The sequence below is a fragment of the Microcaecilia unicolor genome, chromosome 5 (genome assembly GCF_901765095.1).
Source record: "Microcaecilia unicolor chromosome 5, aMicUni1.1, whole genome shotgun sequence".
NCBI classification, from domain to species: Eukaryota; Metazoa; Chordata; class Amphibia; order Gymnophiona; family Siphonopidae; genus Microcaecilia; species Microcaecilia unicolor.
The window spans coordinates 161372167-161389471 of NC_044035.1; the positions used below are offsets into that span (position 1 = coordinate 161372167).

Consider the following 17305-nt stretch of genomic DNA (forward strand, 5'->3'; position numbering starts at 1 on the left):
TAAGGTAGTTCCAAGTTTCCTGCTGATTTAAGATCTCCTCAGCCCGATAAAGTGTTGTGTAAAAGTTGGTAAAAACCGCCCTAATATCCTCTCTTGTTGTACATATATTTCCCTCTGTATCCCGAACAGATGGGATATGAGTACTCACGGACCGCTTTTTCAGTTTGCATGCCAGCAGCCGTGAGGCCCTGTTTCCAAATTCAAAATGAGTCTGTCTTACTCTCTGTAGTTGTTCCGCTATCTCTGCCATCTGAATTTCTCGAAGCTCCATCCTTAATGTATGCATGCGATGTTGTATGTCCCCCGTATCCCCTTGACGGAAGGTGTGCTCACTAAGGGCCACCAACTCTGCATATATTTGTTGGGTTCGTTCTCTCGCCTGTCGCTCAATGTGTGCCTGGAGGGATATCACCTTTCCCCGAATCACCGCCTTACACCCTTCCCAGAGCACCCCTGAGGATACTTCTCCATTGTCATTAATGTCAATATATTCTTTAATATCTGCTTCTAGCCTAGTGACTATTACCGGGTCAGCTAATAGTTTATCATTGAAACGCCACTGTGTTTTTTCTGTGCCCCGTACCTGCAGTTTTATGTCCAACACTATTGGTGCATGATCTGACCATGTCCTCGGGTGTATCTGAATATCTGCTACGCTAGTCATAAGGACCGGGGTGCACATCCAGAAATCTATACGAGATTGAGAGTTATGGACTGCCGAATGGAAGGTATATCCTCTAGCTTGTGGGTTTCTATGTCTCCATATGTCTAGTAGTTGCCATTGTCACATGAATTTGTATAATTGGGACCGATCCACCTGTGAATATCGCACCCCTTGTGTAGTGTTATCTAATGTTGGTTGCAATGTGAGATTAAAGTCTCCACCAACCAACAGGGTTCCCTCGATATGTTTGGAGAGGAGCGCTGATAGATCCAAATAGAAAACACCCTGCTGATCATTAGGTGCATATATATTTAACAATGATAGTACCTCCCCCTCCAACTTTACTATCAGTAGCAGGTATCTGCCTCCTTTATCTCTCACCACTCGCTGTATCTGCCAGGGGTATTTATGTGAGAGCACTATAAGGACTCCCTTCTTTTTTTTTTTATTTTGAATTCCCATGATTTAAATTGTAAATAGACTTGATTTTATGAAAGGCAGTACAATAAATATGACTACATAAGCAAACACAAACTATATATATATACACACATACATATATACATACACACACACAATCAATCAGACAAGCGCATATTATAGGTACCATCGCCTATACAGGAAAACACACACTGGAGTGTATAGATGGACATTATCACACAAACATGCAATGCAAATACAGAAAGGAAAACAAAAACAGACTTACTGATGTTATCCTGTTTTTCTGTTTGGCAAAGTATCGCTGCTGAGTTTGTGCCAGAAGCTTCTCTCCTCCAGCAATAGCCAGGATAATGGCATCTGCAAAGCGGCCACCATTCAAGCATAGTTCCACAGCTCCCTCAAAATCTCCAATCAGAAGCGCCTGACTGATTAAGCCATCTGTATCTAGGGTTCCAGGCAGGAGAAGAGACATTGATATATAAATTCAAACTGTATTCTGCATCATAAAAGCTATGCAACTCACTGTTTGGTAAAAGGTTTGTAGCATGTAAGCAAAACGCACCGTATGTTCAGTCTGGAAAATGTGAATGCATTAGGAATATTGTTAACCCAGAACAAATGTTACCTCAACACATTACTTTGCAGACATATAGCTTCTGTAAGAAGACAGCCATTCAAGAAATCACGGCATATCAGTTTCAGAATATTCTAAACCATTCTTTTTAAACAAATCCTTCCAGTTTCACTTTATAAACATATATACCTGTTGTGATGGGGATCTCAAATTTAGCTGTATTTTGTGAAAGGCAGCTGAAGAACTCTGAAGAAGATATCAGTCCTGGATAGCAACCTGACCCCTGTGTAAATGGAAAAGTTACAAGTTAAGAATGATTCACAGTAGTGAATCTTATGGTGTATGATCCAACATGTCACAAGGATTGTCACAGGCCAAGCATTCTTGCCTTTATCACTGATCATAAGGTATAAGGAACAGATTATAGCATAAACTGTAGTTATTTCCTGTTTTTATATAAAAGTTGGGTTTTCTTAAAAAAGAAAAATATGTTACAAGAGCCAGCCCTCGATGCTCCTGGCACAATGTGTGAAGGGGGATCGATGCTTGTGCTTCTTGGGCTTTATATGATGCCCAGCATAGACACCCTTCAGTGAAGAGGTCGTTGTCAAATCCTCACACTTCCTTGATGTCGGTTCCAATGCTGACCAGTCCCTGGGGGCCTTGCACAGTGATCGGCCTCAAAAAAGGTAGAGACCTGCTCGATGCACGTCCACTCCCAGTGTCAGTCATAGGTCTAGCAACCATGGAGACTGATGCACCTGATGCCAGTGCAAGCACTGATGTCAATGATTCAGACCTGGCTCAAACGTTTTCTCTTTTGAGCCTCTCTGGCCTGACTGTACCGAGCACAGCGCTTGAATCCACTGGGAACCTTCGATGACATGGAAGGGAAAACAGCCATGGCCAAATCAAATGGCTATGGTGACACAAAAAACGGGCAAATCACCAAAAAAATAAAAGGGGAAGTCCCGGCCCTTGCTCAGGCCTAAGGTAAAATTATGTATCATACCTGATAATTTTCTTTCCATTAATCATAGCTGATCAATCCATAGACTGGTGGGTTGTGTCCATCTACCAGCAGGTGGAGATAGAGAGCAATCTTTTTGCCTCCCTATATGTGGTCATGTGCTGCCGGAAACTCCTCAGTATGTCGATATCAAAGCTCCATCCGCAGGACTCAGCACTTAGAGAATTACACCCACAAAGGGACACTCTGCCCAGCTCACCACCGCCGAAACGGGGGAGGGGAATTAACCCAGCTCATCCCCACACAAGTGGGGGAGGGGAATCCGTCCAGCTCATCCCCGCGGAGCAGGGGAGGGACACCACCCCGTCGATGCGGGGGGATCTGGCTTATCCTGCAACCGCAACCGCGGGAGGAGCTGACTGACCCTAACACCGCCGAAGCGGGAGGGGTACAAAGCTGCCCTACAGCCGCACGAAGCGGGAGGGAGTGCCGGCAGAATTTAAGTCTCAATCCAGCCCCGTAAAACGGAGGGGAGAGGAATGCAGCAGCTCACTGTAACACAAACTCGTCTCAACTCTTGAAGAATCCAAGTGAAAAAACTTGAACACGAAGTCCTCCTGAAGCAACTGAAGACTAAACTTGAACCTAAAATTCAACCAGAATATAAACAGTACAGATATCTGGGAGGGGCTATGGATTGATCAGCTATGATTAATGGAAAGAAAATTATCAGGTATGATACATAATTTTACCTTCCATATCATCAAGCTGATCAATCCATAGACTGGTGGGATGTACCGAAGCAGTACTCACCCAGGGCGGGACATAGAAATCCCTGACTGCAACACTGAAGCTCCAAACCGGGCCTCCGCCCGAGCAGCCACAGTCAAGCGGTAATGCTTGGAGAATGTATGGGCCGATGCCCAAGTTGCCGCCTTGCATATCTCTGCCAAGGAGACGGACCCGGCCTCTGCCATCGAGGCCGCCTGAGCTCTAGTGGAATGAGCCTTCAGCTGGATAGGCGGCACCTTCCCCGCGCCACATAAGCCGCTGCAATGGCTTCCTTGACCCATCTTGCCACTGTAGGCTTAGCAGCCTGCAGACCCTTACGAGGACCTGCAAACATGACAAACAGATGATCCGATTTCCGGAAATCATTGGTCACTTCCAAGTATCTGATGATAACTCGTCTCACATCCAGATATTTGAGAGCAGAGTATTCCTCTGGGTAGTCCTCCCTACGAAAGGAAGGGAGACAGAGCTGCTGATTCATATGGAAGCGAGAAACAATCTTGGGCAGGAAGGAAGGCACTGTGCGAATAGTCACTCCTGCCTCAGTGAACTGCAGAAAAGGCTCTCGACATGAGAGTGCCTGGAGCTCGGAAACTCTTCTGGCTGAAGTGATAGCCACCAAAAAGACTGCTTTCTACGTCAGGTCTTTCAGAGATGCCCTCGACAAGGGTTCAAAAGGCGGCTTCTGCAAGGCTCGTAGCACCAGGTTGAGATTCCACGCAGGCACCACTGAGTGCAGAGGAGGGCGCAGGTGATTAACTCCCTTGAGAAAACGCACCACATCTGGCTGCGAAGCCAGGGAAGCACCCTTCAGGCGGCCCCTGAAGCAAGCCAGAGCCGCTACCTGGACTTTAAGGGAACTGAGCGACAGGCCTTTCTCCAGACCTTCTTGCAGGAACGCCAACACTGAAGAAATTGGAGCAGTGAAGGGAGAAAGTGAGCCTGCTTCACACCACGCTGCAAAGGTACGCCAAACCCTGGCGTAAGCTGTAGAAGTAGAGCGCTTCCTCGCTCTCAGCATAGTGGCGATGACCTTGTCTGAGAAGCCCTTCTTTCTCAGCCGCTGCCGCTCAATAGCCAGGCCGTAAGACCAAAGGGGGAGGGATCCTCCATCACCACGGGACCCTGATGTAACAGGCCCTGCTCCACTGACAGCCGCAGAGGATCGTCGACTGAGAGCCTGATCAAGTCCGCATACCAGGGACGTCTGGGCCAATCCGGACCCACCAGGATTATCCGGCCCGGATGCTTTGCCACCCGGTCTAGCACCCTGCCCAACATGGGCCAGGGCGGGAACACATAGAGAAGCTCTTGTGTCGGCCACTGTTGGAGAAGAGCATCTACTCCCAGGGATCGAGGGTCCCGTCCTCTGCTGAAAAAGCGCGGCACTTGGCAATTGGCCGATGACGCCATCAGATCTAGGCTCGGCTGGCCCCAGCGCTTCGTGATGTCCAAGAACGCCTGAGCAGATAGCTGCCACTCTCCGGGCTCCAAAGTATGGCGACTGAGAAAGTCCGCCTTGACATTCATGACTCCGGCAATGTGGGCCGCTGACAGCTGTTCCAGGTTCGCTTCCGCCCACTGGCATAGATTCATGGCCTCCTTGGCTAGAGGGGCGCTCTTGGTACCTCCCTGGCGGTTGACATAGGCCACAGCCGTGGCATTGTCCGACAGGACCCGTACAGGCTTCATCGCCAGTACCGGGATGAACTCCAAAAGCGCCAACCGAATGTCTCTGAGTTCCAGGAGGTTGATAGACCACTTTGCCTCTGCAGGAGACCAGAGCCCCTGCGCTGTCCTTCCCAAGCAGTGGGCTCCCCAGCCCGACAAAGAGGCGTCCGTCGTGACGACAATCCACTCCGGGGTCACCAGAGGCATTCCTGCAGACAACTTGTCTGTCTGCGTCCACCAGCTCAGCGCCTTGCGCACTGCTGGGTCCAAGGGAAGGCGCACAGCATAATCCTCCGACATCGGAGTCCAGCGCTGCAGCACAGAGTGTTGTAGTGGTCTCATATGAGCCCTGGCCCAGGGCACTACTTCCATCGTGGCCGTCATAGAGCCCAACAGCTGCACATAGTCCCAAGCCCGAAGAGGAGAGGCTACTAGGAACTAGTCCACCTGAGCCTGAAGCTTGACAATCCGATTGTCTGGCAGGAAAACTCTGCCCACTTGGGTGTCGAATCGAACTCCCAGATACTCCAGGGACTGAGTTGGGCGCAGCTGGCTTTTCTCCCAGTTGATGATCCACCCCAGGGAGCTCAAAAGAGCAACCACCCGGTTCACAGCTTTGCCGCACTCTGCATAAGAGGGGGCTCGGATCAACCAGTCGTCCAGGTAAGGATGGACTTGTACTCCTTCCTTTCTCAGGAAGGCCGCGATGACCACCATTACTTTGGAGAAGGTCCGCGGAGCAGTAGCCAACCCGAACGGGAGGGCTCTGAACTGGAAGTGTCGGCCCAGGACTGCAAAACGCAGAAAGCGTTGATGAGGAGGCCAGATGGGAATATGCAAGTACGCTTCCTTGATGTCCAAGGATGCCAGGTACTCCCCTGCCTTCACTGCCGCTATAACAGAGCGGAGAGTCTCCATGCGAAAGTGCCGAACTTTCAAGGCCCGATTGACCCCTTTGAGGTCGAGGATAGGCCGTACAGAACCTCCTTTCTTTGGTACCACAAAGTAAATGGAGTAACGCCCCTTGCCAAGCTGATTTTCTGGCACCGGAACGACCGCACCCAGGCGGATCAGGATGTCCAAGGTCTGCTGCACTGCCACAGCTTTGACCGGAGACTTGCAGGGAGAGAGTACAAACCCGTCTCTTAAGGGTCAGCAGAACTCTAGCTTGTAGCCGTCTCTGATGACTTCCAGCACCCAAGCGTCTGAAGTTATTGTGGTCCACTCGCCCAGAAACGAGGACAGCCGTCCTCCAATCAGCACTGGGGCGTGGACCAAGGCCCCGTCATTGGGTCAGAGACCCTGGGGGAGGACCGGAGGGAGCACCTCCGGGACGGCGGTCTCTGCGAAAGGAATGCTGCTTGGGGGAGAAGTTCCTCTTGAAGGAAGAGGGGGCAGAAGAGCCCGACCTGCCCCAGTGGTACCGACGGGCTTCCTGAAACCTTCCTCTGGAGGTACCGGGGCGAGTACTAGCCCGAGCCCTGAACTCTGGTAACTTCTTGCCCTTAGACGTGCCGAGATCGGTCACGATTTTGTCCAGCTCGACCCCAAAGAGCAGCTTGCCTTTAAAAGGCAATCTAGCCAGGCGGGATTTAGAGGCGTGGTCAGCAGACCAATGCTTCAGCCAAAGCCACCGCCGCGCAGAGATTGTCTGAGCCATGCCCTTAGCTGAGGCCCTCAAGACATCATACAGCAAGTCTGCCAAATAGGCTAAGCCCGATTCCAGGGCCGGCCAATCAGCCCTCAAGGAATGATCCGAGGGGGAAGCCCGCTGCACCATAGTCAGGCACGCCCTGGCCACATAGGAGCCGCAAACTGAGGCCTGCAAACTTAAAGCAGCCGCCTCAAAGGACAACCTTAAGGCCGCCTCCAATCTTCTGTCTTGGGCGTCCTTTAGGGCCGTGCCACCTTCCACCGGCAATGCCGTTTTCTTAGTCACCGCAGTGATTAAAGAATCCACTGTAGGCCACAGATAGGCCTCACGTTCACTTTCAGGCAAAGGATAGAGGTGGGACATAGCCCTAGCCACTTTAAGGCTCGCTTCCGGGACATCCCATTGAGCTGAAATTAAGGTGTGCATGGCGTCATGCACGTGGAAGGTTCTAGGCGGGCGCTTCGTCCCCAGCATAATGGCAGAGCTAACAGGGGCTGAGGGAGAGACGTCCTCCGGAGAGGAAATCTTCAAAATGCCCATGGCCTGCACTAACAGGTTGGGCAAATCCTCTGAGCTAAAGAGCCGCGCTGCAGAGGGGTCATCCGCTCCATCCGAGCGGGGATCCGTCTCCTCCAAGGAATCCGCAAAGGACCGTTGGGAGAACTCAGATACGCTGCCCTCATCTACATCGGAGGAGACAAAGTCCTCCGAGGCCTGGGAATCAACCCGAGGGCGTTTACCTCCGGGGGCCTCAACCTCTTTACCAGACGAGGGAGCAGGGGCAGCGTTTTGCATAAGGAAGGCCTGATGCAGCAGCAAAACAAACTCGGGGGAGAAACCCCCCAGACTGTGCACTTCCGCAGCCTGGGCTACAGCCCTAGACGCACCCTTAACCGGCGCTCGCAAGAGCGGGGAAGATACATGCTGCGCATCCAAGATGGCGTCCGGCGCGACACTCCACGAAGGAGCCGCGCGGGAAGAACGGCGCTTAACTTTAGCCGCTTTTGTGCCGTCGCCCAAATTAAGGGCGTTCATGGCATTAATGTCTCCTACCTCAAGGGCAGCCCAAGAAGAAGCCGTCCGAGCCACGTGGCCGGCCAAGATGGCGGAGGCGAGCAGCGGGGGATGGGCGTTTATGGCGGGAAAAACCGCCACACCTGAGGAAGGACCGGGACACTCATCGGTCACGAAACTGTCACCCAACAAGGGCGAATCAGACTTCAAGACCCCCGCATCCCCTCTAGAAGCGCCCAAGCAATCCGGGGAGCGACTCTTTGCGCCCTCGCCCTCCGACGCCATAGGCCACGTGGAGATCAATCGGGGAACCCCCTGCCCGCTATAAAAAGGTAAAAATTACCTGCTTTCCGCTCCGAGCTGTAACGACCTGGTGTCCCAGTGAGTAGCTGCAATAAACGTTTAAATAAACGTCGAAATAAACGCCTTTAAGGACGTTCAAAAATTTTTTTTTTTTTTTTTTTAAATGGAGCCAGCGGGAGGGGGGAGAAAAGGAGGGACCTGGCGCCACCAGGTTTGCACTTGCTCAAGAAGAGCCCTCAACCCCAGGCACTCAACAAAACCTAAAAATTAGGCTTGGAGCCCTAGCCAGAGCTGCTGCTGTGTGTGACCACCACCTGCTGAGATAGAGAACATACTGAGGAGTTTCCGGCAGCACATGACCACATATAGGGAGGCAAAAGTTTGCTCTCTATCTCCACCTGCTGGTAGATGGACACAACCCACCAGTCTATGGATTGATCAGCTTGATGATATGGAAATGTAATATAAAATGAATAAATAAAATAATTAAAAAAAAAGAGATAAGCAGGAAGAAGGCACTCATACATGTGCAGTGGGAGAACTGCCGCAAGCTCTTCCTATATACTACTACTCACCTCCAACGTTCTATCCTGCCTGGGACTGTGGCTCCTGTGGTCTGCTAGGCACCATCAGTGACGTGATCCCCCTTACGCCCCTCCCACCGAGTTCCAGACTCCGCCCTCCCTCCGATTTCAACACCCCCCCCCCCCCCGCGTTACGGACCCCTGGACCCCCCTGCCATGACCCTGTCGACCCCCCCTTCCCGACGAACACACTCCCCCGCTGCCGTCGTGTACCTGTGCTGACGGCGGACCCCAACCCCCGACAGCCGAAGTCCTATTCTCGGCTGCGCGGCATTGCTTGATGGAATGATCATCTGTTCAAGTTTCTTCGCGTGCGTCTGACGTCAGACGCACGCACAGAAACTTGAACGGATGATCATTCAACAAGCAATGCCGGCGCAGACGACAACAGAACTTCGGCTGTCGGGGGTTGAGGTCCCCCGTCAGCACAGGTATGTGACGGCGGCGGGGGGACGGTTTTCGTCGGGATGGGGGGGGTCGGCAGGGTCGCGGCAGGGGGGTCCAGGGGTCCGTAACGCGGAGAGGGGGTGTTGAAATCGGAGGGAGGGCGGAGTCTGGAACTCGGTGGGAGGGGCGTGAAGGGGCATTGAACTGGGTGGGTGGGAGGCTGGGAGGGTGGCCTTGAACTGGGTGGGAGTTGGGTCTGGAACTCGGAGGGGACAGAATGAGACAGCGAGGGAGGGTGGGGGATTGCCTTGCTAGCGCCCGTTTCATTTCATAACGAAACGGGCCTTTTTTTTACTAGTAAAGCTATATTATGCTAAGCAGCATTCCGCACATGTGAGAATCAACTGGCCTACTTGTCCTCGGAGAATTATTGTATATAACACTCCCATTGCCCATTCCTAATCAGTTCTTTATAAATTGACGCAAAATACTTTTGCCTATATTTGGAAAACATGGTCGTCAAGAACAAAAACAGTTATGCTATGTCAAACAGAAGCGAAGGAGGGTATGGGGGTCCCGAACTTCCTTCTTTATTAACAAGCTGCCCAGCTTTGAGTACTGGCAAAGTGGCTTACCTCTCCCATGAAACCCTGGATCAAGCTAGAGCAGAGGTGTCTGCATCCCACGTCTTTATAGTCTATTATTGGGCTCCCTAAACAGGAGCTAATTACAGTGATTAAGACAACTCTTTGGAAGTAAAGAGTCCCTCTTCAGTATTTGGGACAAGTTTTTCCTGGAGCATTGGTATTTCCGCAAGATAGCCAATCACTCTGCTCCGGTCTTCTCCAGAGAAAGCATGGATTTAGTTTATGGGTTTTGGGAGTGTCAGGGATTCCGTACCATTGGGACAGATCTGGGAGGGGAAATTGTTACCTTTTCAGATTTACAAGAGGAATATAGGCTTCCCCACCATCCTACGTTTCACTATTGGAGGGTGAGAAACTATATCACAGAACAAAGGGGGAGCTGGGCCTGGAGGAGACCACTACCTGAATGGGCAGTTGGGAGAGGTAGTGGTAAGGGATGTGTTTCTTGCCTTTATAATACCTTGTTATTTTATATAATATATCCTTACTGCACTATATCAAAAAATGGAAGCGGGTTCTAAAGGTCAATAATGAGCTAAGGAGGTGGGAAAGAGGATTACGCCTCCTGTTGAAGGCCTTTATAGCCAGTATGCTGTTTGAAAATGGTTATAGAATATTGTATCATTGGAATTAAACTCCAAACAGGTTGGTCAAAATGCTTGGATATGGTACCAGTCACTGCTAGAGGGGCTGTGAGGAGGTGGGTGATATATATCATATGTGGTGGGCATGTCCCTAGGTAAAAGACTTTTGAACAGAGGTCTTGCATCTTGTCCAGCAGGTGACTGGACTGGAATATTAAGCCAAGGTTGAATATTGTTTGCTACACTTTAAGCCCTTTGGTGTAAAGCTGGACCTACATAAACAATTTTTTTGTTGCCAGTAAAATGATCTTGGCGACGGCTTGGAAACAGCCCACTATGGCCCTTTGGCAGTGGTTCTTTGCAAGATGGACTATGTATATCAGATGGCCAAATTGAGAGCCTTGAGAAATGGTCAGCTTTCTCGATTTCATAAAATCTGGAATCATTATCACTCCTGGAGGCTTCAAACTAGTGAGGGAGTTGATAACACTTGAAAGGCAAGCAATAGTGCTCGAGAATGCACCTTCTAAGGACAATTGTTCACTCTAATGCCTCAACCCTCAGTAAAAGGAGATAGGGGGATGGGGAGGGGGATTGGTCATGTTATCTATTGTTTCATGTTGATTTTATATCTTTATAGTTCAACATTTTATTGATGACAAAGTAAAGTAAATACATCCAATAATCTGGATATACAAAGTTTTCAACTGTCAAGGGGTACATAGTAAAGACTAAATTATATAGTCTGTCATCAAACTTTTAAAACATTTTCTCCCTCCCCCCCCCCCTGGTTTTATATCTTTATGTAAATGATTTCAAGATAAGCTAGTTTTGTTTGTCTGATTGTGAAATACTTAATAAAACTAAAAAAAAAAAAAAAAAACCCAGAAAAACAAAAAACCTCTACAAAACACACCTTACTTGGAACAGCATACATTTTGTTGCTACCACCTCTCTGATTCCCAGGTTCTTGAGTATGACTCAAATTAAAGGAGTTAAAAATCAATCAACACTGGCTATGATGTACCTTGAATCAAAAATAAAATAGCATTTATTACTACTAGAGAAACAAAAAAAATAAGACAGAGCCATACCTGACCAGACATTGAGGGGATGTGATGGCCCAGGTCACCTGCTTCCAAAGAAACATCTTTGTCTAAGGTATTGTCACCCAAAAGTGAGGAGATCTAAGAGAGAGCAGATACTGAGGACTTCAGTCAGTGCCAGAAAAGAGGTAGTAGCAAGTTCTTTAAAGAGATTAGAATGCTCGAGTCTAAAAGTTCTTTGTAGCAAAAGTTCAACACTAGTTTGGAACCTAGCATGCATATTTGATAGAAGCAATATTAACTTTTTTTTTGTCTCTGCCTCATTTATGTTAATTCCTCATGCATCTTTCACAGCCTCTTCCCCGACTCATGAAAATTAATCTCAAACTGGACAAAAAATTATAGTCAATCTGTAATTGCTGCCCTCTGGTGACAGCAGTGCAAACGGTCTGCAGATAAGTCATGTAACTACCTTTTGTGCCAGTGTGAAGGATGTTTCAGAGCTCTATAGGAAAGCTATCAAGGAAGTATGTGGTCCTCCACATTGCTAGACCCGCAGCTGTTCAGTTTATCAGTAAGCTACGTTTTAGACAGCAAATATGAAAAGAATAACATTCAAGAGAAAGAAAAATGGGTTGTGTGGCTAACTGCACTGTTGCTTTCAGAGAACACCTATTAAAAAGGTGTTTCTAGCTAGCACTGTGACACAGTCACACATACAGAACTCCCTAAAAAGTTGTTTTATAAATAAAAAAGGTGGACAATAGATACATATATCAGTAGAAGCACACAAAATTTCTGCAGAGATAACCTTAAATTTTTGGGGGGCCTTTGGGCCCATTTACTGAAGTGCATTAATAGTTTAAGTTTGTAAACCGCTCAATTTGTGCTTATGACGTGGTATATCAAGAATAAAACAAACTACAAATCACAGAGGTTGGAAAAGAACTGTACCTAAATGTAACTCACCTTGAGCTACTACTGAAAAAGGTGTGAGCAAAATCTAAATAAATAAATAAAATAATAATAGGAGAGAAAGCAGCAGCAAAGAAGAGAGGCAAGAGGTGTTGCATCGAGTCCCAGCGGGCCAGTATGTTTCAATCATTTTTATTCAAAACTTAAGAAGAAAAGTTAACATCATCATGTATGAACGTCTGATATTCCCCCCCCCCATGTGGCTAAACTAACACATAATACTTCTACCCCAACAAATAGGACTTAACCTTCCCTCCCATTCCCCCTTTTGTTTCCCTTGCTATGGCATCAAATGAACATAATAACGCAGGGTACAGGGCAATATCTAGAAGTTTAACAGTCTACTCCTGGCAGTTGGAGTCAAGAGTATTCCAAAAGGGAGTCCAAGTGAGTTGGAAACGCACTCCAGTCTTCGTTTTAAAGTCTGTAATTCCCACCCTCTCTACCCGCAGTAACGTTATCATACGCACACTCCACTGCGATACTGTAGGGTAGTTGTATGTAAGCTATTCTGAGACTATTGTTTGTTTAGCCACTACAATAGCTTTGCGTACAAAAGCGGTAAATCCTGATGGGACAGGGTGTATGAGAACAGGATGGCCCAGGAGCAGCACCGAGTCATACTTCCAGCCCGCCTTCCATATCTCAGAAACATATTGTACTAGCTCCTTCCAAAATCGGACTATGCCCTTGCAGGACCAAAACCCCAGCGGGCCAGTATACTCTCACAGTCTACTAGAACAGTGGTTCCCAAACCTGGTCCTGGAGGTACTCCAGCCAGTCAGGTTTTCAGGATACCCACAATGAATATTCATGAGAGATTTGCATGCACTGCCTCCACTTCATGCAGATCTATCTCATGAATATTCATTGTGGATATACCGAAATCCTGACTGGCTGGGGTGCGTCCAGGACCAGGTTTGGGAAACACTGTCCTAGAAATTCAGGGCAGGGTGCTAAAAGGTCAATATGCTGCAATCAGCATACACAGTTAATGCAGCAGAGTGCATTAACTTCTAGAAGGCTGTGAGGAGTGCAAATTGTATGAGGTAAACTTTTAACACTGGACAGGGATGTAGAAAATGCTCAAGTAGTTTCAACTCGTGGGAGAAGATACATCTACGCATTTACCCTCACTCCAGATAGCAAATGACCTTCATTTGAAACCATAAGAACTGCTGATAGTGTTTAAAGCTCTTGTGGCTTCTAAGATAAAATCTCTATTACAGAACCCAAGGTTCCAAATTACATTGTGTTCAAAATACAGGCTCCAGAGCCAAAGAATGGATATCAGGGTGAAGGAATAACCCTAGATTTTGAGTGATCAGGCTCTGACAGCATCCAAGTGTAGTAAGCATCTTCCTCATGGACATCTACAGAAGAATAAAATATCTATATCTATATGCATATATTTGTTTTGGCCAAGAGCATTCTGAGTTTTTGAAGGACTTTAAGATTTGGGTGCTTCTGAATGCTCTAAAGTACAATTTTTTTTTCTTGATAAGACCAGGGATCTCATGTACCCTCCCCTCTGAACTCATTAGTCACAAAGTGATGAGAAAATAAATTTGAAAGCAAAGACCTTTGGTCCAAATAGAATGCTAGAGCCATAAAGACCAATTTTGTCTTAATGAGTTATTTATATAAATCACTTTCCTTCAAAAGCTTAACGAAATTACCAATAATGAACACAAATACCACACATTCCTCCTTGAACAGGATACAGACTTGTATCCTTTGTATGATCTATGTCCACTAAAGCTTTAAGGTCTTTGGGGCCTTAAATGTACTACAAGAATGATAAAACTGTTGCAGATATAAGGCACAGTGTTCTCAGCATGGACCAAGATGAGGTCTACTGACTGAAGTAGATCACCTGCTGTAAGTCACATCATCTTAGGTCATATTGATGAGAAGTTAGACCCTAGCCTTCAGAGTATCTACTTGAGCATCTATAAACTCATACTGAGATGATGGGCTGATGAACCAGTTGACTGCAACACCTGGATAGTGGTTCAAATTGATTTGTCTGTCCTTCCACGAGAAACATTCTCGAATCAAACAGCCAGGTAAGGAAGCACATGAACTCACAAATCAGGCAATTTTGCTGCAACAGCAGTGTAACATTTGGTAAAAACCTACAACACAGAAACTAGGTCTGAAGGCAAGATATGAAATTCAAAATATTGTGCTACCATTAATAAAACATACTTCCTGTAATTTGGATGTATGTTTACACATGTGTAACCCTCAGAGGCCCAGAGAAGATAGCTATTCTCTATGGTTTATAAAAGGAAGAATACTTTCTAGGGAAATTAACTTTAATAAGCATGGGTCTGAATCTCCCCTGTATTCTTGGAAACTAGGACGTACCGGGTTAAAATATCTTTTCCCTCTCTGGGAGATGGAACAGATATAAACACACTATTCTGGAAAATAAAGAATTCCAACTTGAACAGGTTGTGATGCAATGGGGACCCAAATGTCCTTTGGGATAGACACTTTGGCAAGGTTTTGAAAAGGCAGAGAGGGCATTTTAAAAAAGATCTAGCCACCTAAACACAGATTAGATATTTGAAACCTACCTTGACATGTAGTTTTACTACATGACTATATTTAGTAATTCCTGGTGAATTAGCTTGGTCCATTCCACCGAATTTATAAGCACAAAGTATGGGTAACACTGATGCTCATTTACCTTTAACAAATTTTTTTTTTTTTAATTTATATTATTATACAGCTCAAAACTGAAATATTGCAAACTGTAATATTTAAGTTTTAACAATTTTTTATTGAGGTAACAACATAATATACAACTTTCATAGTCTCTTATTACTTTAACAGCAGTGAATATTAAAGAAAACAACATTCCGCAACCATTGACTTGGCGTCCTTAAAATTTTGTTCATCATCTTTTCTCCCACCCCTAATGCTCAATTATATTCCAGCTTCATTATAGACAAGCATGTCTCCTTTCTAGAAGCTTGCCCATATACTAACCGATTCCCAATAAATGCCTACCTTACCAGTACTAACTCTATACCATGAGACAAGTGCATTCACTAATACGGGGAAAGATTCTATCAGTCAATCTTCGCACCAAATACAGTAGGCACCAAAAACTAACACACAGTGAAACCTCCATACCCTCCCCTTGCCTACTACCCAGTTCCAATAAACAATTGTCCCCCACCCTGCAACTAGGCACCCCTCCCCACCAACTCCCGAGCCCTAACCCAATTACCTTCCCCCCATCCTACCCTTCCCTCCCCCTTTCCCGAAAGCACTGCTTTAGAAGTTGTGGCAACTATCTGCCCCACGGAAGCCTTTTCAATATTTGGCTGCGTGCCCAAGGAGAAATTGTACTTAAATATGCCCCCCATACTGCTAAGAACCTCCGCTGCCTCCCCGGCGACTCACCTGCTCCTCTAGATTCCCAAGTCATCAGCTCATGAAGTTTGTTCCTCCAATGCCAGAAAGAAGGTGGATGATCCTGAGTCCAATAAAGATGCATTTCCTACCTAATATGCAGGCCTTACCCAAAAACTGTTGTCACCCTTAGATCCAACAGTCCACTGACCCGGTGTACTAAATATGGCTCTCTCAAAGGTTAAGATAATCCTTTCTCCCTAACACCCCGCCCAAATATCGGGCAACCTTCCCTCCAGAATGAAAGGATCAACCTACAAGTCCATATACCATGATAAAACGTAGCCTCTACCCTTCCACATTTCCTACAGTTTAGTGACTCCGTTGCCCCAGCATGAAAGGCTTGCCTCTGAGAAAAGTATGCCCTATACACTGTCCGAAAATTGCATTCCTGCAGCTCTGCACTATGGACCAATTGGGGACCACTTCCAAGAGCTGCTAATAGCAACTTTGCTGAAATACGCCTGCCTGACTCTGCACTCCACTTTTCCGCTACCTTTGTCAGATCCTTGTCCTGGTCTAGTACATTTAAGTCCCCATGAAACCATGAAACCGAAATCTGTCCTGCTGCATCTCCTTCTAATAGTTTCCTCAGTTGTCTACCAAATCTCGGAAGTAAGCTTTTCTCCGGTAAAGATCTTATATAATGTGACAATTGCCTGTAAGCCAACCATAAGGAAGGGCCTTGTCCACATTGCCATGTGAAGTCTAAGTAAGACATTAAAGACCCGTCCTCATTTATTAGGCTCTCTAGGTTGGTTACTCCCTTTGCAGCCAGAGAGCGAAAAATCCTGTTCTCATCTTCTGGCCTAAATAATATATTCCCTTGTAAGGGAAGCCACACACTACTGCAAGGGTTTTGCCCCCACAGTGGGAGCACCGCTCTCCATAAACACCATAGGGGGTGAAGCAGTAAACTGCCTCGTAAACGCTCAGGTAGTTCTCCTCTTGAAATGTGAAGTAGTGCGGCCATCTGCCATGGGCGAAAAAAGGCTCTTTCCATTCCCGTATCCGTATATGTGCTTGAACCCATCAGCCAGTCTCTCAAGTGACGGAGTAGACATGCTTGATTATATCTCCGTATATCTGGGAGTCCCAATCTTCCTCTTTTCTGTGCCCCTACCAAGTAAGGCCACCTCAGCTTTGGTTTCCTTCTCCCCCAACAAAATTTCCCCACTATCCTCCGAAGCGCTAGCAAATCCTTCCTAAGCAACCATATAGGCAGCGTCTGTAGCACATATAACCACTTGGGAAAGATCATCATTCTGTAAAGATGCAGGCGGCCTAAAAGGGTTAAAGGCAATGATGACCAAAATGTCAACTTCTCTTTCGTCTCCCTAAGCAGTTTGGTAATATTGAGCTCATATAACCATTTTGTGTCAATAGGTAACCTAATTCCCAAATAAACGACTCTTCGGCCCAGCGTAGAGGGGAACTCTCCCCCCAAGACCGTTTTAATTGGTATGAACTTGCCAGAGCTTCCGACTTCATGAGGTTCAAGCCAAAACCTGAGAAGTCTCCGTACTCCACCAAGCTTTCCATGAGAGGTGGTAAGGATTGCCATGGCTCT

At 47.1% G+C, this 17305-nt stretch overlaps 1 protein-coding gene across 10 annotated transcripts in view; it reads right to left on the minus strand.

Moving 5' to 3' along the window:
* SEC31B (SEC31 homolog B, COPII coat complex component) overlaps positions 1 to 17305 on the minus strand; it is a 277304-nt gene that overhangs the window by 134734 nt on the left and 125265 nt on the right. For all 10 annotated transcript variants that reach the window (XM_030203516.1, XM_030203517.1, XM_030203520.1 and 7 more), the window contains 3 exons: positions 11380 to 11472; positions 1869 to 1962; positions 1371 to 1549 (listed from right to left, as the gene is read on the minus strand). In XM_030203516.1, coding sequence (XP_030059376.1) covers positions 1371 to 1549; positions 1869 to 1962; positions 11380 to 11472 — 366 coding nt within the window. The remainder of the gene's footprint in view (positions 1 to 1370; positions 1550 to 1868; positions 1963 to 11379; positions 11473 to 17305) is intronic.